Here is a 22410-nt window from a genome sequence, read left to right on the forward strand (position 1 = left end):
CCTTCTCCCATGTGTGAGGATTCTGAAATGCACACGAACCCAGTCTGGATCTTCCCATAAGAGAGATAAGCTCTAGGACCAATGATCTGTGAGATGTTGAGCATGTCAGTTCATTTCTCTGGCCCACAAGTTTCCCATTCACAAAATTAGAAAGTCCCCATAAGTGATCTTGACTGTATCAATCCTGCTTATCCTGTATTAACTGAGTGTTTGCATGAATTGTATCAAGCATCCTGATGACAGTATTATCCTTGAGACCCTTCAAAAATCAAAAAAAATCTGCTATGACTGCTTACAATCATCTGACCTCCACATCACACATCTCCCAGTAGACATCAAAACACCTGCTAGGTGTTGGAAAGAAGAGACTGGTAGGCCAGGCAACCTTTGAATGACACTGCACCTGCTGGCAGTTTTGAGATGGTGAGCATTTCCTGCATTCATGACCTCACCCCTTCTTGACAATACTGAGCCTCACTTTGACAACTACCTTTGCTGAGTCTCTCCAATCACCCTCCAGTACTACCCTTGGGGGTTCCACCTGGGGCTTTACCTAAACAGAGACTGCCAGCTTGGTAGAAGCCCAGTCCACAGCTGTGCACACAGCGTCCATTCTGCAGCAACTTGGTGGGATCTTGGCAGAGGTCACAGTGGTCCGGAGAGTGAGAGCAGGTCAAACAGTCTGGGTGGCAATGAACTAGAATCAAGGACAGAGAAGAGAACTCAGTGAAGACCATGTGATCTCCCGTGCAGCCTCCAGAGAAGATCTACAGGGTATGCGTTGTAGTGCAGGACACGAAGGAGAAAACTGCAGAACTTGGGTGTGCAAAGCCCCCAAAATAGTAAGAAATGTATTTTAATGCCTGATTGCCAGGCATCTTTCCTTGAAATGGTCTGAGATACCACCAATGGTCTCCTCAACCCCAGACTGAAAGTAGTGCCAAATGAACAGCCTCATCAATGCTTCTATTTGCTATCAAGCCAGTAGAAATAAGAAGGAATACCTCCATAATACCCAATTTCAACAGACTCAATCATCAATGATATCTTTGATGTTCTCAAGTTTCAACACGCTTTTAAAAGTTCAGACATAAAACCCACAATGTTTAAAGTGGTTACTATCTTAAAAGAAATAGTCAGTTTTCTTCCTTTTCTCTAAAATTTTAAATCCCAGTATCGGGGATGATCACTGAACTTAGAGGTAATCGTCAGCAAACGGTTTTGTTCAGAAGTTGTCAAGGGTCTGATTTTCAGTGTATCTTACATGATAGTATACCAAATATTTTTTTAAGTCCAGAGGACCATTTGGGTTGAGGTAATATAATTAAACCATGAAGTTGGTTTGTTTTTCCCTTGATAAATGCTTCAGAGAAACAGTGTGATTAGCCAAAATGAGGAGTGTAACAAGAGCAAGTGCCAATATGAAAAATTACAGCCCATAGATGAAAACAATTAATTATGAAATATGAATGGAAGAAAATGCCACTTCTCCAAGAGCGACTAAGCTTATAGGCAAATTACTACTCAGCCAAACAGCTCCACTGCTTGCCAACAATTATTAACTGGGAGTAATTCAACCCCAGGTGACTTGAAAGCAGAACTGCAAAACAAGTAGATAAAATTTTCTTCGGGAAAAAATTAATGAATCTTTAAACTTATAAAACCCACTTTAGAACTCCAAAAGGAACCATATGTTCAATGACTCACCTTGAAAAATAAAAGCTACAACACACTTTGAGCAATTATTCTTACATTTCCAACAAGAGAAGATGTAGATTTACCATTGCACATTTTTTGTTTGTTTTGTATTTAACATTATCTTATTTGATTTTCACAACAGGATTTCAAGATAGATACAGTGCATTTTCTCCACAAACAGCAAACAGATGAGATTCGGAAAGGGTCGGTGACTTGGCCTAGGTCACATACTCATGTAGATTCAGGCAGTCACATGGACAAAGATGAATTCCAGCCATGTTATAAAAATTAGGAAGAGGAAAATAAACCCATCGAGTGACTAAAGAAAAGGCCACAGGGCAGGGGGAGAATCTCCATGGAATTGGGTGAGTAGAACCATCTCGGCAGAAATGCACGGGACACGGACCCACCTGCTGCGCAGTCTGGACAGCACTGTCCCTTCACCGCCAGGGATAGCATGGCCACTGGACATGGCGGGCAAGAGGGCTCGTAGCAAGTCACCTGAGCCGCCCGGCATTCACACACCCTACAGGGACCATCTTCCCACTTCTCGCCCTCCTGCAAGAAACAGCAAAGAAAGGCCTGGTCAGGAAGGTGCCGGGATTCAGATGAGAGGCAGCTGAGGAGGCGCCTGGAATTCCCAGAAGGACGGAGTGGAAGTACCCGCTCAGCACCCCACCAAACCCAACCCAGAAACAGGTCAAAGGTGTAAGCGCACTAAATTTACAACAGAATTTTTCCTTTTTCGATTTCTTTTAAGGTACAGCTGCTATCAAATAATATCAGGCACACCCAGAGATAAACTGTGGGAGGATTCTAGAATATGTAAAAAGCATTGACCGGCGCCACGGCTCACTAGGCTAATCCTTCGCCTGCGGCGCCGGTACCCCGGGTTCTAGTCCCGGTTGGGGCACCGGTTCTGTCCCTGTTGCTCCTCTTCCAGTCCAGCTCTCTGCTGTGGCCCGGGAGGGCAGTGGAGGATGACCCAAGTGCTTGGGTCCCTGCATCCGTGTGGGAGACCAGGAGGAAGCACCTGGCTCCTGGCTTTGGATTGATGCAGCACGCTGGCCTTAGCGGCCATTTGGGGGGTGAACCAACGGAAGGAAGACCTTTTTCTCTGTCTCTCTCTCTCACTGTCTAACTCTGCCTGTCAAATAAAAAAATAATTGACTAGCATATACTAGCATATGTAAGAAGCATTTAAAACATGTTCTACCTATTTCACTCACACACTCATGTAACTTACACACACACACACACACACACATGCACACATGCACAATCACCAAAGGGGATTACCATGTACCTAGTGATTAGCAGAGACATTAAATATAATTACTGTAATAACAGTTTGGTTAAAGTCCTGGATTTCCTTATGGCTACTATGGTCACAGGAACAGTCAAGTCATTGTATTCATAAAATTAAAACTTTTGTAGGCCCACTTTTGGAGACTGTAGATGTGCCGTGAGCTTTCTCACACTGAAACATTCATTTCAGTCAAACAAATTATGCTAATAAGCACCGTGGTTGAACAGAGAAGCCAAAGTGAATTATAAAGAGCGGTTCCTTTTGCTCATAACCCAGTCACCCTGGAGGTAGGCAAGAGACAGGGGTTCCTACCAGATTGTACGGGGCTGGTGAGGAAGGTAAAACAGCACCACGGAGGAGAGCAGGTTTAAAAATAAAATTTGATGAAACGTGTATTAAGCTAATGGATGTTGAACATCCAAAACAATTAAGGTGACAGAACACAAGAAAATGAACAGGCGACATTAAACACTGAGGTCTATAAGGCTGAAAAGGCAGAAGCGGCCTGGCTCTATTTCAAGGCAGACTATGTCTCTGGCCCCTTATTCTAGAAGCTCCAAATTTATAAGCTTGTGTGTGTGTAAAAGCATGTTTGTACACTGCCTTCAAACGAGCCACACAGGGGCTGGTGTTGTGGCACAGTGGGTAGTCACCAACTGCAAGGCCAGTATTCCAATACCAGAGCACGGGTTTGCATCCTGGCCGCTCCACTTCTGCTAATGTGCCTAGGAAGGCAGCAGAGGAAGGCCCGTGTGGTTAGACCCTTGCCACCCATGTGGGACTTCCTGGATCCTGGCTTCAGACTGGCCCATCCTTGGCCGTTGTCACCCTTTGGGGAATAACAAATGAGCAAACAGAAGATCTCTTCCTCTTTCTGCCACGCTGCCTTTCAAATAAATCCAGTAACTCTAAAGAGACCAAACAACGCTGCCCTGAAAATAACCGAGGGAGAAGGAATGCTCAGGGCTACCCGGGGAAGGAACACTGCAGAAGCCCAAGAAGCTCTTACATATACACACACACACACACACATTATATACACAATATAAATATACACACATATATGCATCTATATACGTAAATGTTATAGAAAAAAGTAAGCTAGAATAAGAAACAGATGTCCAGTGTTGGAAGTCTAGTGATCATTAAGAATCTTACTTCCTGATGACAGTGCCACCAAACATGTCTGTTAAAAATACTAAGGTACTAAGTTTCTCCAGGATCATTACTTATAACTATTTTATAGTGATCTATGTATAAGGTAAAAATCCATACTTACTGGAATATGTTTAACTTCACTCATACTGGAAGATATCTAGGGATGGAGAAACATGTATTTATTATACCACTAAAACACCATTAGGCTGACCTATTTATTTTTTCATTAGTAGTTATCTGTTTTCTCCCCAAGTAACATGCAGCTTCATTCATTTGTTATGAATAGAAATAAAATCTATCTCTGTGAAAAACAAAAACAGCATACCAATACGAGGTGAAGACAACACACTTGGGAAATGCTTTTGAATTCTTATTCTCACATTGTGTTTGTATACTTGGCATCAATTCTCTTCTATATAAAAGACTTCATGGTCAAAGAATCAAAGCTCAGAAGGGCAATTCTTTAAATTTTGCATAGAATATGAAGAGCATTTACACTCATTTAAAACAATTTTGCCTTTTCAAATCCATTGGGCATAATTTACCTCCAAAACTGGGTAGGAAACATGATACTATGAGTGAGTAACACAAATTCTACATTTATGGGCTGGCGTTGTGGCATGGAGGGTTAAGCCACAGCCTGCAATGCTGGCATCCCATATGAGTACCAGTTTGAGTCCAGGCTGCTCCACTTTTGATCCAGCTCCCTGCTAATGTGCGTGGGAGAGCAGCAGAAGATGGCTCAACTGCTTGGGCCCCTGCCTGCCACGTGGGAGACCCAGATGGAGTTTTAGGCTCCTGGCTTTAGCCTGGTCCAACCTAGGCTGTTCCCATGATTCAGAGAATGAAGCAGCTGATGGAAGATTTGTCTCTGTCTTCTCCTTCTCTGTATTTCTGCCTTTCAAATAAATGAAATTAAATTTTTTAAAAAAATTCAGCATTCAGAGGGAGCATTTAATATCTTAAATTCTTAAAAAATAAGGATGACTAAACTATGAAACACCACTATGAGACAATGCCAACAGCATAATAGCAGCAATTTTTTAAAAATTGCTTTTAAAAATATAGCCCATCCCAATGGCCCCATGAGGTAAGTACTATTGCTAACCCTCCTTCACAGTAATAATTAAGTAACTTGGCCAAGATCATACTTAAAAACAGCAAAGATGGAATTTAAACACTGAACTTGCCCAAAATATTCAGAAGCACTGGTAGATTGACAGCCGCAATGCATCCAAATCACAAAGAAAAAGTGCACAGAAATAAATTCACTAGTCAAAGCACTTAATCCTAATTCTCATAATCCTATTCCAATCATATTTATAATCAGCCAGAATATTTTTAAGAACACAATTAATTTATCAACATTCCAAAATCTCTCATGGAAAATATGAGCTACAGAAATAGGCTAAGTTTCATGAGGTTAAGATAGGTAATTTTTCCTCTGAGGTATTATAATAAAAAAAGTGCAGAAACAAGAAAAAATAAAAATTCCCAAAATGGTTACCAAACAGAGTTCTACCCTACATCCATTAAATCTGTCCACCTCCAAAATAAATCTTGACCTGACCACCACTCACCATGTTCACCAAGCCACTGCCATCTTTTACCTGCACTACGGCAAACATCTAACTGGACCACCTGCCTCCCATCTCAAGCCCTTCCATCACTTGCCATGCAGCAGCCAAGGCAGTCCATTCACAAGGCAGCCACACGGCACGGCTCTGCTCACAACGCCCAGCAGCTCCCACCGGCCTCAGGATCAAACCCGCTGGCTTCCCGGCTATGCACTGAACCTCCTCTCCAGCTCCTCTCTCCCTCCATCCCTGTGTCCCAGCCATAGAAGTTTTCTTCTTGCCACTTACTGAACAGGTCAAGCCTACCTATGCCTTTGTGTTTGCTGATTTCTCTTCCTGCGAGGCTTCCCCTCAGATACCCGGATGACTTATGCCCCACGTCCTTTAGGCTTCCCTCCACTTCCTCCACTGAGAGGACTTCCACATTGATGGAATGCAAGAGCATCACCCTGTTTCCAGCCCAGTGCCTCCCCAGGCCCCTGGATTCCTCTTGAGAGTACTTGGCAGCACCTGACACATGTATGCATGTGTGCACATTCATTGCATGTATACATGTGTTTGTTGCATGTTGTTTGCATCCCCAGTCTAGACAGTAGGTCCCACCCTGATAGCAGGGCCTCTGCCTGTTGTGCTCGGGCGCAACATCCCCACCACCTGGGACACAGCAGGTGTGCAACAGCAGTTGTTGAACAAAGGGAAGGGTAGAACAAATCAGAAGGCAATATGCGCTCCTGAAAATTAATTTGGAATTATTAAGAGTATTTCATGATGAACCCAATACTCACGAATTCTGCCTTTTCTTCATAAACACAATAACCCTTCCTTGAAATGCATTCAGGACAGCATTTTCCTTCCAAGTGAATTAATTCTTCACCCTGTAGAAATTAAGAGTTGCAGTGGCACATATCAAATTAACATCTCTAGGTAGCAGTGCTAAATTGCAAAGCAGCTGGATGCCTGACTGGAATGAGAAACCCTGGCACACCCTCAGTCCAGCCCATCCCTCACTGTCTCCCTGCAGTGTGTCGCCCTGTGGCCAGTCCCGTCAATACTGCGCACGCCTCTGAGACCTTTTCCTTTCTGCTCTGAAGACATTCGCCTCTGACCATGAACTCACATGAATAGGAAAGGCAGCCACGGTCAACCTCATGGTCCTAGAAAGTTATGAGTTTCAGAAGGAGATCATTCTATCTTAAATATCCAAGGTTGAGACTTGTGACTTTGGTTTCATTAATAGTGTGCAAATCAAACCAATATTTCCCTTGAATACAAAATCAGATGCATAGATGTAGTCTCAGGCATAAATTAAACAGCAAAAAACTGATTTTTATTCAATATTCTGAAACTCTTCCCATCACAACGACTTTGTAAAACTCTAGGAGGATGAAAAGAAATGCCCAGCGTGGATGGAGGATGTCTAATTTTCAAAGCCTTATCACTATAATTTCCCAATATCAGCAACTGCAAAATTTTTATTTTTTATTAGAAAATAATGTTAGCACAAAAGTTAATTAATTCTGAATTCTGTAACTCAGTGTAATACTACTGCATTCCTACTACCCAAACCTGCTGTTAAAAAAAAAACCACAAATACTTTGTGTCATTTGCCATTATCCAAATGCCAATATCTATAAGCTAAGGAGTATTCTTTAAAGTACTTCCTAATTGCCAAACATAATACACTTTCTCAAGAACGGTAATGTTTCCTTAAATATTTAATATTTAATTTGCAATCCATATCATATTTAAAAGCAGAGAAACTATGTTATGTAAAAAGTGAAGAATAGAAACTGACATAAAGAGACTAACCACGCCGGCGCCGCGGCTCACTAGGCTAATCCTCCTCCTTGCGGCGCCAGCACACCGGGTTCTAGTCCCGGTCAGGGCGCCGGATTCTGTCCCGGTTGCCCCTCTTCCAGGCCAGCTCTCTGCTGTGGCCAGGGAGTGCAGTGGAGGATGGCCCAAGTGCTTGGGCCCTGCACCCCATGGGAGACCAGGATAAGTACCTGGCTCCTGCCATCGGATCAGCGCAGTACGCCGGCCGCAGCACACCGGCTGCAGCGGCCATTGGAGGGTGAACCAATGGCAAAGGAAGACCTTTCTCTCTGTCTCTCTCTCTCACTGTCCACTCTGCCTGTCAAAAAATAAAAATAAAAATAAAAAAGTCCATTCACTTTAAAAAAAAAGACTAACCACAATGATATTTTATATTTAATATTTTATATTTAAAAACACTGCACTAAAAACAAATATAAAAGCATTGGTTCTCTTTAGATTGCAGCTTTAGAAATGGATTTTTAGTCTCTTTTCTTGGGACTTCAAAATCTTCTAGAATTTACAAGATTTCTGTCAAGAAAAATGGAAACTTTTAAAAGCAACACAAAAATACCTGAATGACTATAACTGTATAGTGCCTAGGAAGTTATTCTGTTTGAAAAGGAGTTCCACAGATTACCGTCCATCAAAAGTCCACGCTCATCAGAAGGCAATGGAGAGCAGTGGGTGCTACAGAGATGAGACATATTTACATATAAATTGTTTTTGCAGAAACGTGACAAATAAGCTGGTAGTGCCTGCAAAACCCAGCCACAGACTGAAATTTGCTTTCAGAGCATTTAAAAGCTTTCTATGCATGTAATCTAAGTTGCTTAAAACAACGTTCTGAAACAAGACAGACGGTGTGTACTTCTATTAAGGACAAAATGCAAGAGAGATTCTCCAGTACCCGTGACGATATCTACAGACCCAACAATAACGGGAGCCCCCCTCACCCAGAGGAGGGGAGAAGCCGGCAGCTCTGAGCTCTCAAACACTGATGGAAATCACGGAGCGTGGACTGCTGGGAAAGCAGGATTCAGGACACTCTCAATAGAGCTGCTATTTATAGAAGTCTGGATGTTCCAAACCACATGGGTTCACTGTGCCGGGAGCTTGCTCCCATCAGCCTTTGGCTTCTGCTTTGAGCAAAACTTCCTTGTGAAACAAAACTCATTCTTTGCTTTTGAAAGAGGATTCTGCAGCATAGGCCAGCTCAAATCTGCTGCCCCTTCCCTAGCAAATTCCCCCACATGCCGCAGACAAAAGACCCTGAGTCGACCATCCTGCCCGTTGGAAGAGGGAACATCCAGTGGACAATGGAAAGACACCTCCCCCTCTATGTGTGGCTATTGCTACAAGCTTCCTTCCCCTCCTATTTTATACTTCAGATGTAAATGCTAAGACCTTAAAATCACCTGTTTCCTTCACCTAAATTTGTGTTCAAAGACATTATAAGATACAGAAAAATAAAAGTCTTTATATTGTGCTACTCCCATAAACTAACTGATTCTCTCCACGTCAGGATTTGGGGTGGGTGTATCTGAAAGACAAGGACCAGGCCATTTTTGCCCTTTTAACAAAGGAAAATGATATACTGATCTCAGTACTGTCAGATCACTGCTGTTGACAGCCAATATGATAAAGATGGCAAAAGCAAAGCTGGACAATTTGTCTCTCTTAAAAGTTTGCTACCTTGCACCTTTTTGCAGAACTGCACACACTTACACTTAGAAAGCAAATGACCTTGATATTTCAGAGAAGGAAGCGGGCAAAAAGCAGGCTGGAATGGAATACAAATACCAGGAAGTGCATTTGCACTACTCCCTGGGCAGACATAGGCATTTCCTATGGGGACCTCCTAATGCATTAACTCGTATTTGCATAATCCTTGGTGCCACTGAGTATAGTAATTTCTGTTTACCTCTTGGACTTCCCCAAAGCCTGGGGACTTTTTTTTTTTTTTTTTTTAAGATTTACTTAACTATTTGAAAGACAGAGTTACAAAGAGGAAAAGAGACACAGAAAGAGCTCCTCCAACCTCTGGTTGGTTCATTCCCCAAATGACCACAAGGACCAGAGCTGGGCCAGGCTGAAACCAGGAGCTAGGAACTCCATCCTGCTCTCCCACATAGGTGGCAGGAACCCAAGAACTTGGGCTATCCTCTACCACTTTCCCAGGTACATTAGCAGAGCGCTGGATTGGAAGTGAAGCAGCCAGGACACAAACCGGCACCTATATGGGATGCTGGCGTGGCAGACGGCAGCTTTAACCCACCACGTCACAACACTGGCCCCAACCTGGGAACTCTTGACATTGGAATTTATCTTATTCAGTTTTTTTTTTTTTTTAAATCACCAGTGATATAAAGTAGGCAGAAGAAAGTACATCCAGGCTTTAGCAAGCTCTTTAACTAGTGCAATTTTTAGAAGGATGGCATAAGGAGAAGGCTATGTAGTCTTTTTGATAAGAGCCTATTTTGCTGAAAATTTTACTTCTGGTAGTGTTTCCATTTGAAGACCTGGTGTCTTCCACAAAATGGAGAGAACACAGGGGTAATCTGGAGGAAGTTTTGGTTGAACAGAGATCAAGAAAAATAGAGTTAAGGCATTCAAATTTCTCAATGCAAAAAAGAAACAGACCCAGGGCTGTGCAGTCCTGAGCCTGTCCACGGCTTGGGAGCCTTCTGCCCCACAAAGAGAACGTGGATGGATCTTCTCGGAAAAAACCTGTGGCGTGGCTGTTGGCTTTGGCGTCTGCCAGGAACGGGAAGTCAGGGATTGAGGCTTTCCTCACCTGGGCTTTCAGGTGAGGTAGAGAGAGCACAGGCACTGGGCACAAGAGGTTCAGGACTCAGCACTGTTAACACAGCCATAGTTGGCAGATGGTGGGAAGTACCAGGATGAGATAGAGTAGCGTCACGCCAGGGCCAGGACTTCAGGAATACCGAGATGCTTTCCACACTGGCAGCTGCTCCCCGGCTCCCCGCTTCTCCAAGGGCAGACAAAGAGGACCTGGCCTATGCTGCCCTGGCCAAGAGCATCCACAGACAGCAAGTACGCAGGCAGCTACTCACTCTAGGGAGAACCGGCTAAATTATTTCCTGCAGATGAGTCTCCTGCTCAGATCAGACTGAAAGTGAGTGGCTAAAAGACCCATCCTGGGGCTGGCACTGCGGTGTACAGGCTAAGCCTGTACTGTGGTGCCAGTTTCAAGTCCCGCCTGCTCCTCTTTGGATCCAGCTCTCTGCTGTGGCCTGGAAAAGCAGTGGAAGACGGCCCAAGTGCTTGGGCCCCTGCACCCATGTGGGAGACCCAGAAGAAGCTCTTGGCTCCTGGCTTCAGATGGGCCCAGCTCCAGCCACTGTGGCCATTTGGGGAGTGAACCAGCAGATAGAAGACCTTTGTCTCTGTCTCTCCCTTTCTGTCTGGAACTCTGCCTGTCAAATAAACAAATAAAATTTTAAAAGACCCATCCTACCAGAATCACTTCTGCAAGATTTCCCATAACTCCTGGGATATTAGACAAATTAAACCCTTAGAAAACAACCCAGCGTCCCCTGGGTGGAGCACGGAGGCAAAGCAACCCAGTCTGAGAGGAAGAAAGGGGCCCAGGGGAGGTTTTCTTCTCATCTCCATCCAACCATGCTGACTCCCCTAACGGAATGAAAAGGCGAGCTGGTGAGGGGGGCATCCAAATCTACACAAAAGCAAGGCCCTCCCCACTTAACTGAGCCTCAGCTCTGCCCAGACCCGGAAGAGGGGGCACGATGAAAACCAGCCCTGTCAATGTCAGCCTTGTCTGGAAGGCTGCGCTGCGGGATCTGTGGGAAGAGGAGCTGAGACCCGGGGAGAAGAACCAGAAAGGACAAAAATGCCTTCACAGACACCCAGCGGTAGACCATTCAAGTCCCCCTTACAAGTTCAAGTTCACAGCCCCGAGGGGAACGGGTGGGGCAGACCGGAGCAGGCAGGGAGGAGACAACTTTAAAAGCAATTCTTCCTTTGCAATGGGTCAAAATCAAGTTCAAAGAGGAAAACCAAGGAATTTCCCTGCCATATACATCTACAATGCACAGAGGCTGTTTTGTTAGAAGCTTCTAGAAATTCTGCAGACAGCGTAAATCAATGGAGCTAACTGTTCATGAGGTACACATAGCTCCCTCTTAGAAACAAAATCCAAAGTTACTTTTCTTCTTCCCTGATTCACAGGAGCAGCCCCCAGGTGCTGGCCTCCTCTCTGCTCCGTACTGCCAATGGGCCCAACAGCAGAAGCAGAGCCGCTGGGCACCTGTGCAGTCCTGCTTCTCACAGCCACGGCGAGCTGACAGGGCAGGCCACCAGCAATGAGGTCCAGCTGTGCTGATGGATAGGCTAATGTCCCATGCCATGTCATTCCCCTTCACGTCCCTGGCTCAGGGCTTCCAATCCGACCAGATGAGCTGGGAGCTAGCTCCTGGGATGCTGCTCCAAGCTGCCTGAACCAATGGTGGCATCCACTCTCCACCAAGACCGTGTGCTGGGAAGCCTCTTGAAGCATGAGTGGTCATCCTGGCCATTCCTCCTGCTGCCAAGAAATAAGGAACAGGCGCAGGGCATCCTACGCCATTGGGAAGAATGGTGACAGTCTTAAGGGAAATACCTTCGCATCTTACCTGGGCACACTCCACTTTGGCACACTCTCCATCCCGGCAGGTTACTTGGCCTCGGTCACACATGCAAAACTCACAGGTGGAGCCCTTCCACATTTCATCCTGGTACCGTACGATCCCATTGTACGAGCAGCTTCCAGCAGCAGACACACACTCCTCACAGCATTGGCCATGACGGCGAGCCCTGCTCTGACCCTGGGCAAGCAGAGAAAATGATGGATGCAGGGCACTCCTCAGAGGATGGTGAGAAAGAAATCATCCAAGCCGATAGGGGCAGAAGCGTGTGAAACACAGGACTGTCTTCCCCCTACCTGACCCAGGGGAGGGCAGATCTCCTGCACCTCAACCCTCCTGCCCAGACTGCAGATCTGGGCTAACGTCACATTCTCGACACTGTAAGATGTGTGATGCCCTCAGAGGACACACTGGACTGAGAAATACATTTCTTAAGTGACCCAGAATACAGTACAGAAAATTCAGCTCCTGGCTCTCAAATACCTTGTCACATCTCAGCGGGGGGCAGGCCTGTTTATGACACCGGACCTCGCCCTGGTCACATACACACGTGGTGCAGGCATTCTCACTCCACTGCTCGCCATGCTGAGTGAAGAAAGGAAAAAAGAAACATAAATGTCACACACATCACAGACACACAACACACTGGTTTCTTATTGTATTTTTAAATGGACTACATGGAATGTATGCCAGAGAAGTTATATTATTTAGATAATGAGAGTCTCTAAGAAAAATGTCAATAGGTGTCCAAAAGGAACTGTGGATAAATTTTCATTCAGCTATATTCACTTTACAAAGGTTGAGAGCCTGCTCTGTGCCAGCCACACGGAGGTCTTGGGAACACTGGGATGCATGGGAAGATCGTGCTGGCTGACTCCTGGGAGTTCATTCTTTAGATATTCTAGGCCAGGAGACCCAGGCATGGCAGCCACATTCTGTTTTTCCAGCTTCCCTTGCAGCTGTGAGATGGGCATCGTCCCCGTCCTACTTGAGGGGACTTCAGGAGAAGTCTACAGCAGTGATGGAAGCTGTGGAAAAGACTCTCATCCCACATAAAAGAAAAAGAGCCCTCTCCCCTATCTTCCACCAGCCTTTAGTAATGACTGTGAGGAGGAGCTGCCTGGTGCTAAAGAAGCCATCTTGGCGAAATAAGAGAATAAGATGACAGGGTGGAGAGATCAAAACAGCTTCATGGCCGGCGCCGCGGCTCACTAGGCTAATCCTCTGCTTTGCGGCACCAGCACACCGGGTTCTAGTTCTGGTCAGGGCACCGGATTCTATCCTAGTTGCCCCTCTTCCAGCCCAGCTCTCTGCTGTGGCCAGGGAGTGCAGTGGAGGATGGCCCAAGTGCTTGGGCCCTGCACCCCATGGGAGACCAGGATAAGTACCTGGCTCCTGCCATCGGATCAGCGCGGTGCGCCGGCAGCAGCACGCCGGCCGCAGCGGCCATTGGAGGGTGAACCAATGGCAAAGGAAGACCTTTCTCTCTGTCTCTCTCTCTGTCTACTCTGCCTGTCAAAAAAAAATAATAATAATAATAAAAAAAACCAGCTTCAATCCATTAGCACAACATTGAGACCTGACTTGATCAACCCTTCGGCTGCCATACTTCCAGGCTTCTTACACGGGACAACTTGATTGCTATCAGTTACTGTCTTGTGGAGGGGAATTTGAAGGCTGTCTCTTTAAGAACAAATTAGTCCAGCACAATCGTATCAACTAGAAACATAATGTAAAAATCAAAGAAAGGAAACCAGAGAAAATATGATGGAACAGAATGCAAGCCACACATGTGGCTACGACGCCAGATAGCACAGGTAGCACGTGCAAAACTCCCTTCCTAATTAGTTACTTTCCTTCAGGTTTCAAGTGGCCCATCCAGAATTTGTGAAGCTGCCAATTTCAGGTCCCCTACTGAGAGTCATAATGACAACTTCCACTTTGTCTTCCTCAGAGTGGCAGGCAAGCGAGGGAAGAAGCTGGGTTCATTTTTTAGGTTCTTTGCTTTTGACTATGTGACCTTCTTTTGGCTCAGTTGGACACTTCTAAGACAGGACAGTCACTCATTCATCCAATTGATTGAACACATCTTTATTTGGTGCCTACCTTGTGACAGCTGGGCAGACATATGGACTGTCCCAGGAGTACCCTGAAGGTTCTGTCATCATCAGACTCTCACCCCCAGCCTTCTCTCCCATTCCACACTCCCGTCACACCCTTCAATGTAAGGTAACAGGAGAGAGAGCTTGCCTCTTCGGGTATTAGTGCATAAAATCGAACCAACGCAGGCAGCCATTCTCACAGCCTGATGGGAACCAGTGATAGGCCCTGTTTCCCTTCACAATGCGTGAACAGTGAGCTCACCAGGGTTCATGAAACAGCACATTCCTCTATATTTCTAATCCTCTTCGACTCAGTTTTTTTCATAAAGGCTTCCCGTGATGAGAAGAAAAAAGGCGTTCATGTACTGAGTTACTAATCCTGGCAATGAGTCAGACACGAGGGTGGGGAGTCGCGGCGGCGGGAAGGGCAGACGTGTGAGAGCAAATGTCGGCACAGCTACATGGGGTCCATCAAAGGTTACCTTATACACTCGGCCGGCCACGGGGCAGGATCGTGCAGAGCACTGTGGGCAGCATTCTCCAGGGGCTCGGACGACAGTTTCACCCTTAACACCCAGAAAATGAACAATCCATCATAAGGAGATATTAATAAAGTCCACAAGAACAAGACGTCATTCATAGCCAGCTCACTCAGGCATCATAGCAACTTCCTCTGGTTTAGCATTCATTTGTCACCTAGGGTTCTGATAGGGATCAGCACTTGCAAGGGCAGTGTGACCCTTAGGATGTCTGCATCTGCCTCAAGTCCTGTCTCCTTTTAAAAACAACTAAAAGCACAAACCACCATAACAATAATAATCATCCTTGGTGCTTGCCACACACTGTTCGAGGATCCTAGGAAATAGAGGTCTTATTCCTACTGAAAAAGCACAGACCAGAGAGGTTGTATAACTTGTCAAACGTCACATAGCTGCCCTGGTGACGACAAGTGATTGGCAGCAAGACTGGCCAGCACAGCCACACCAAAGCCTCCAGACAGTCCCACTCCTCATGAGACACCGCTGAGCTCAAGACTCAGGGTCTCCCTCCCCTTTCTTGCAGGAAGTAGGAAGGGAGGTTTGATTCCCATGGGTGCTTTCATACTCAGTCAGTAAGAACAAGAAGGTAGTTGACATAGAGGAGGGGTCACATAACCTTAGTTATTTCATGGAAAGTTCCAGTCATCCCTCAGTAGTCCTTTAACTCAGTGATGTAATCAGTTGGGTTCATGCATTGCTACCTAATAGAGATTTACTTATTTCAAATGCCTGAACTACTGGAATTAAACCAACAATTTTCTTTGTTTCAGGTTATTTTATTTATTATTGTTACATAAAGTATTATGACCATTGGTGCTTATTATAGTATGTGGAAATTGGACTTACATTGAAATCATTGGGCAATCTTTGACCTCAGAAATCCTTAGCTTAATGAAATTTCAATGAGGGAGTAAAGTAAAGGTATATGAACTAAGTCTTATACAATGTTGGTGAAACAGGGAACTCATGTCATAATTTCAAATCTTGAACATGCACAGAGTTGGTGCCAAGTTATCTTAACCAATGTAGAGTAGGGCTAAGAACAGAAGCAGAGTGAACTTGAATGTGTACAGAAGGAGCTATCACTTAGTGGTTTAGCACAAGGAAAACTATACTTTCCAATTTTAATTCCATATTTTACTGATAGGAACAACCTTCCTTCACAAAGGTAGACAACAAGAGAGGAAGGAAAAGCATCCGAAGAAGAAGTGTTTGGGACGCAAGAGAACTACAGGAAGCAGAGTTCAGATCCCACGAGGAATGAGGAGCCGTAAGAAGGTGAGCTGGGAGGCAGGTCATGGGGATGGGAAAGGTTCTTCGCAGTCAGCTTGCTTTGCTGCCACCCCAAATCCTATCATTCTGGCCCACATACACATGCCCTTCCAAATGCAGTCTAACCTAGGAAGCAGCACATTGTGGCACATGGGCTAAATCCAGTCCAGTATCTGTTCTATGGAACACAGACGGCCATCCCTTTACATATTGTCTTTGGCTGGCTTTGCACTACAAAGGCTGAACTGAATACTTGTTCCACAGGGATGGCACACAAAGCTTTTTAAAAATATTTACTCTGTGGAAAATTAATCATGATGTGAAGGGGAAGGGGAGAGGGAGTGGGAGAGGGAAGCGTTGTGGATGGGAGGGAAGACACGGGGGGGGGGGGGGAGGAGACTATTGTGGCCCATAAGCTGTACTTTGGAAATTTATGCTCATTAAATAAATAAAAAAAAAGAATTAAAAAATATATATTTACTCTGTGGCCTTTTATAGAAAAAGAAATCCTGGGTCTAACCTGCTACCTTCAGTAATCACAGGTATTCAATACTTAAAAATATAATGAACACTATAGTATGGGACAGGATGACTATCAAGGTTGTATTCAATTATAATTTTCCATATTCATAAAATAAAATACTTATAACGTAACATGGCTGACAGCTCTTGGTAAAATATCTTCCCATCACACACTTTTAAAGATATGGAAAGAAGGGCTGGTATCGTGGCACAGTGGGTTAAGCTGCCACCAGTGATGCCAGCATCCCATATGGCAACCAGTTCAAGTCCCAGCTACTCCACTTCTGATCCTGTTCCCTGTTAATGTGTCTGGGAAAGCAGCAGAAGTTGGCCCAAGTGCTTGGGCCCTTGTACCCATGTGAAAGACCCAGATGGTGTTCCAGACTCCTGGCTTTGGCCTGGCTCTTGCAGCTATTTGGGGAGTGAACCAGCAAATGGAAGATTCTCTCTCCCTCCCTCCCTCCCTCCCTCTCTCTCTCTCTCTCTCTCTCTCTCCTTTTCTCTCTCCTTCTCTCTGTTAAATCTGCTTTTCAAATAATAATAATAATAATAATAATAATAATAAAAAGATGTGGAAAGAAACTAAAACTCTACCACTAGAAAACAGAACTAATAGTCAACCTTTCACCACATCCAAGAAGTCGTCCCAGTGACCATGCGACACTCAGGGCCTTCCTTTGCTGTGCAAGCCTAAACAGAAATAAGAACCATCACCTCACCCCACTTCCTGCCTCTCTAGACCAAGCAGAACTTGGCCTTCACCCTCCCTGTGTGCTTGCTCCTGCAGGGAGGGGGGCAGTTAGAACAGCAGTGCTAGCCTTTCACCTTCCACAGTATCTTCCTCTGCACATCTGGTCGGAGCCCATAATGTCAAAAAGGGTGAATGGGAAGAACGCGTGTTGGAGGAGGGAGAGAGGGCGGGAGGACACCCCTCACGTAAAGGGCAGCGGTCACAGGGAGAGATGGTCAAAGCCCTCGAAGCAGCACAAATGGGGCTCACGGTGTCTCCTGTTGCATGTATTCAGGACCTGAGAGGCTGGGCCACAGACCTAGAGCAAGTTCTAGCTCAGTGCGATAGAGTTTCCCAAAGTGAAAACTTGCCAGGCCCTTGGGCTTGGACACTTGAATATTTCCTAGTGCCTGGATGGATGCAAGAAGGGAACTTGTCCAAGAGCAGGACCCCTAGCCTTGCAGATTTCAAGCAGTGAGGATGAACAGATTGCCCTTGGTCAAAGATGAGTAGATAGAGATACAGGAACGTGGGGGACAGCCCTGAAGAATGAGCTACAGAGAAGGAAACATATCTTTCCTTCTAGGTTCAAGGCTGAAGCCCTTAGAAAAGAAACACACACACATTTCTAGCACATGATTTTACTCGATACAGAAGACCTCACAATGAAATAAAGACCCAAAGAAAGGGTGGAACCTCAGTGATTTTTATAGTACACTGATGAAGAGTAGATAGTCATGGAGAAATACTTTAGGGCACAGGGTATGATCTAACAGGAACTCAGTGAGGCCCGTTTGTCCAGCTTCTTCTCTGTGTGCCTGCCTTAGAGATGGGGATGTTCCATTTCTCAGGTATCGGAAGAGCACCTGTCAGATCAGGGTCTGACAGCCTTTTCAGGAAAGCTCAGAGTCCTTCCTGGGCCTTACCACCTTCGAAGGGGAAGGGCAGGGAAAGGTCAAAGTGACCTTCCTGCTACTGTTTTGTTTTTTTTTTTTTTTTTTTCCAAATTCCTTCAACTTAAAATATTCAGGAAGCCAAGATGCTGCAGTTCAGGACAGCACGTGCTGAATCCCATCAAAGAGAAGGGAATAACATTCTGTAGTTTCAGAGATAGAGCAAGACTTCTGACCGTCACTTACTATATGTACACGAAAATGTCTAAATGCCATTCTGAAAGCTCCGTGAGATGCAAGAACATGTAGTCCCTACCAAACAGAAGCAGGAGCAATAAAGAAAGAAAAATCATCGTGATAAGAAAAAAAAGTAGATGAACCAGTGATAGGAGGCACAAAGAGGAAAGACACAAAGTGAAAAACCGAGACAGAACAGTGCTTGATAAAGAGGAAAAAAGAAAGGCAAACAACTTGAAAGCCACAGATGTTTCTGGAGAAGCGAGAATAATTGGAACAAATATAATTAATCAAAGCAATAACTGAAGAAAATATCTCAAAAACTGGAGCACCGTCTTAAAGAGCCCCACAATATCTAGGCCAAATATGTGGACTGATACCTCACCTAGAAACATTCCCAAGGTTTTCAAATTATGCATATAAAGAAACATGCCACAAGAATGCAACACAGTAAAAGCAGCTGCAGGTAGGGGAAGACATAGACCTCAGACTTTGCCATGGCTCTAAATCCCCAAATTCAGGGGAAAGGCATGCACAGGGCCGGAAAGGGAAGACAGTCCCTCCTAAAAGTGAGATCCTGCCACGTAGTCTTTCAGCCATGCAGGCCCCAAGGAAACAGCTCACACACACTCTGAGGCTCAGAGAGATTTCAGGTTCCTCACTTTCTTGAGAAATTGATGTCCTTGAAATAATAGCCAAGGATGAAGTTCAAACTATTCTGATGAATCAATATTGGGAATGGGAAAATTGTGATATTTAAAGTCTGGCAGTAACACCATCCAGAACGACGCTTTTCAGGCTGAGCAGACCATGCCAGTGAGCCCATGAAGCTGTGGCGGGGGTATGGCTCTGTTCACAAGGCCTCTGGACAGGAGTTGAAAACAGGCACCATCAGGAAGAATTGAACCTGTCATTCAGGAAATAACCTCTTGTTTGAATAGGAATTTCTCCCTTTGTCAGGGATTATCACCAACTTCTAAGATGTAACTATAACTATGCAAACAGAATTATCTATATTCTCCTATCAAAAGACCGCAATGAATTATTCCCTCTCTCCAAAAAACTATCACGGTCTTTCTGAATGGTAAAAAATAATTTTTGGCTTTTCTGCCCTTTCTAAATTCTCTTTAATGAGTTAAAATCCCCCCTTTCATAAGTTAAACACAAACCACTTACATAAAAAAAATCACAGAAAATCTTAAAGACAAGTTTTCTATAGCTCAGGCACTGAAAATGCTTGTCTACTGACAAATCTGTGTTTTCCTTATATTTAATGTACTAATGAAAGTATACAAAATACTTGAAACTGTTAGCAGATATTGTTATGGTAAAGATTAGACACAAATGCGTAACTCCTCATTTGGAGAGGAATATAGCATAATGGTCGGAAATATGAGTCAGGTGTGGTCTCCTGAGTCAGTCACACAGAACTGCCCAGGTTAGAAGTGCCAGGGATGGGCCAGCGCCATGGCTCACTAGGCTAATCTTCCGCCTGCGGCGCCAGTACTCTGGGTTCTAGTCCCAGTTGGGGCGCCGGTTCTGTCCTGGTTGCTCCTCTTCCAGTCCAGCTCTCTGCTGTGGCCCAGGAAGGCAGTGGATGGCCCAAGTGCTTGGGCCCTGTATCCACATGGGAGACCAGGAGGAAGCACCTGGCTCCTGGCTTTGGATTGGCGCAGTGCGCTGGCCGTAGTGGCCATCTGGGGGGTGAACCAACAGAAGGAAGACCCTTCTCTCTGTCTCTCTCTCTCACTGTCTAACTCTGCCTGTCCAAAAAAAAAAAAAAGTGCCAGGGCTTACTAACTATGCCTACCTGAGCAAGTCACTTATTTTCATCAGCTATAAAAAGGGAATGATAATAATAGCTCCCGCTACACAGGACTGTTAGGGGAATTACAAGGCTCTTAAAATTAATGACTAGCACATTTGAAACTTCCAAAATGTGGCAATGGTGATGGTGGTGATGGTGGTGATGGTGATAGGCGTAGAGATAATAGTGCTGGGGTGATGTGTTATATTAACAGCCCCAATTCTATAGCACTCCTTTATGTCTTAGAATACCCAACATTTAACATGATATTAAATCAAGAAACTGATTTTAAATACCTGACAACTGGATTTTTTTAAAAAAAAAAATATGTCACAGCAAAATACAGACTAAATAATGCAAGAGTGATTAAAATTAATCTATTTTGAAATCTTCAAAATGCTTACATATCAATTAGCTCTAAAGTATGGTACCAACATTTTATCTTTTTACATTAATTATGTATATTGATGAAAACTCTACAGTGGATACTGTGTAGTGAAACTAGAGTTTATGTCTAATGTTTCTGAAAATCAGACACAGGAATTTCAATTATTTGAGTATCTGGTCCCATAATATGCAGCATGTGGTTAAATGTGTGAAGATTTAAAGCAGAAATTTCTCCATGGGGTACTTCCTCCATCTCTCATCCCCACCTCCCTTCTTATAATGGTGGCAAACTACTTAATTACCATTCCAAACCCCAGAATGTTATAATTAAATTGCCCCCAAATCATAATGTTCTCCAAATATCAGAGCAATAGAGCTACATATCGTGCAGTTCTCCCAAGAAGCTCATTAGTAATCTTAAAACCAGGACAAGATGTGTTGATGAGTTGGGAGATGAGACACAGTAGTTGGTGCAGAGTGGGTAACACAATCAAGCCTTTCAATTAAATAGATTCTGCCTTTATTTGGCATTTAGCATTTCTCATCTAATTGCCTTTTGTCTGCTGGTTAAAATATTGCCCAACTGTCACAATATGCCATGTTATTGATTTGGGTTTAGTTGACACAAAGTACTGCTCTGTGGCAACTAAGTGTTGGCTTCCAGCTCTCCCTTAGATCAAAAAATGAGCTATACTTTGACTGGAGGCAAAGCTCTTTTCATGGTTATCTGTCAACCACTATGGAATATCTTTAGGAGCCTCTTGAAGAGCAAAAACCTATAAAATACCACAACCACCATTTATATGCAATTGATTTTCTCTTCTAAATTTGTGTGAAGAGCCTAATGTTTTGAAAATCAGATCAGCACAAATGAACGAGATTCCACTATCTCAAACATCCCCTTAGAAAATCCTTTGATTATTTGACTCATTATCCTATAAAAATTAAACTGTGTACATCTGGATAATCATGTTCAAAGGCATGTATATGTTTTTAAAACTCTGACTACACCTATGCATGGAAAAACAATAACAACCCAGATCGTATTACCAAATTTCCCAGATGCTTAGCTTGACATTTTCAGAACAGCTGCAATTGGAGCCGGAGGCTTTGCTGTGTGCACCCTCAAGGCTCAGCTTCATTAAGTAACAATTAGCCTAAATGGCTGTTAATTAGACCTATCTGTAGCTTCTAAGGGGAAAAGAAATGTCTCAGAGGTGGTCTCCAAAAGTAGAAGGAAAAGAAAACAGCCTTTGTGTCTTCTTTCTAGTACTTCCAAGGCCCGACACTCTCAGAAGAGACTATAAGAGGTTGACCAGTGAAGTGAACATCCTGAAGTTGTCTTCCTTACCTGGTTACAAAACAGAGGCTGACACTGAGCTGTGAAACACTGGGCGATCCCATTTCTACACACACACTTGGCACACCGGCTCAAATGCCAGTCCTCCCCATCTTGAAATACACGGCCTTCATAGGAACAGGGTTCTGGAAGGTCAGAGAAATAACGGTTACAGGATGGATTGCATTGGCTGGTCCCCGGGCTGCCTGCAGGGGTATGCGTGCATTTGCCTAGGACTCCACATTAGGTACCTGGGACACAAAAAGAGGCTCTATGATTGGGATAGTTGTTATCTCTGCAGTTGTTATCCCGAATTCTCTGAATTTCTGTTTCATAAGTGAAGTATGACGGTGCTTGG

General features: G+C 44.4%; 1 protein-coding gene across 2 annotated transcripts in view; it reads right to left on the minus strand.

The window, feature by feature from the left end:
• The window catches only part of FRAS1 (Fraser extracellular matrix complex subunit 1), a 491248-nt gene that overhangs the window by 250239 nt on the left and 218599 nt on the right, over positions 1–22410 (minus strand). The window contains exons 6-13 of one of the 2 annotated variants that reach the window (XM_051820194.3): positions 22065–22198; positions 14809–14892; positions 12708–12809; positions 12213–12404; positions 6528–6617; positions 4287–4322; positions 2109–2256; positions 554–697 (exon numbers count right to left, since the gene is read on the minus strand). In XM_051820194.3, coding sequence (XP_051676154.3) covers positions 554–697; positions 2109–2256; positions 4287–4322; positions 6528–6617; positions 12213–12404; positions 12708–12809; positions 14809–14892; positions 22065–22198 — 930 coding nt within the window. The remainder of the gene's footprint in view (positions 1–553; positions 698–2108; positions 2257–4286; positions 4323–6527; positions 6618–12212; positions 12405–12707; positions 12810–14808; positions 14893–22064; positions 22199–22410) is intronic. The other variant, XM_051820195.3, reaches the window with a different exon arrangement.

The sequence above is a fragment of the Oryctolagus cuniculus genome, chromosome 8, assembly GCF_051225735.1.
Source record: "Oryctolagus cuniculus isolate XC-2025 breed Fujian yellow rabbit chromosome 8, ASM5122573v1, whole genome shotgun sequence".
Taxonomy (NCBI): domain Eukaryota; kingdom Metazoa; phylum Chordata; class Mammalia; order Lagomorpha; family Leporidae; genus Oryctolagus; species Oryctolagus cuniculus.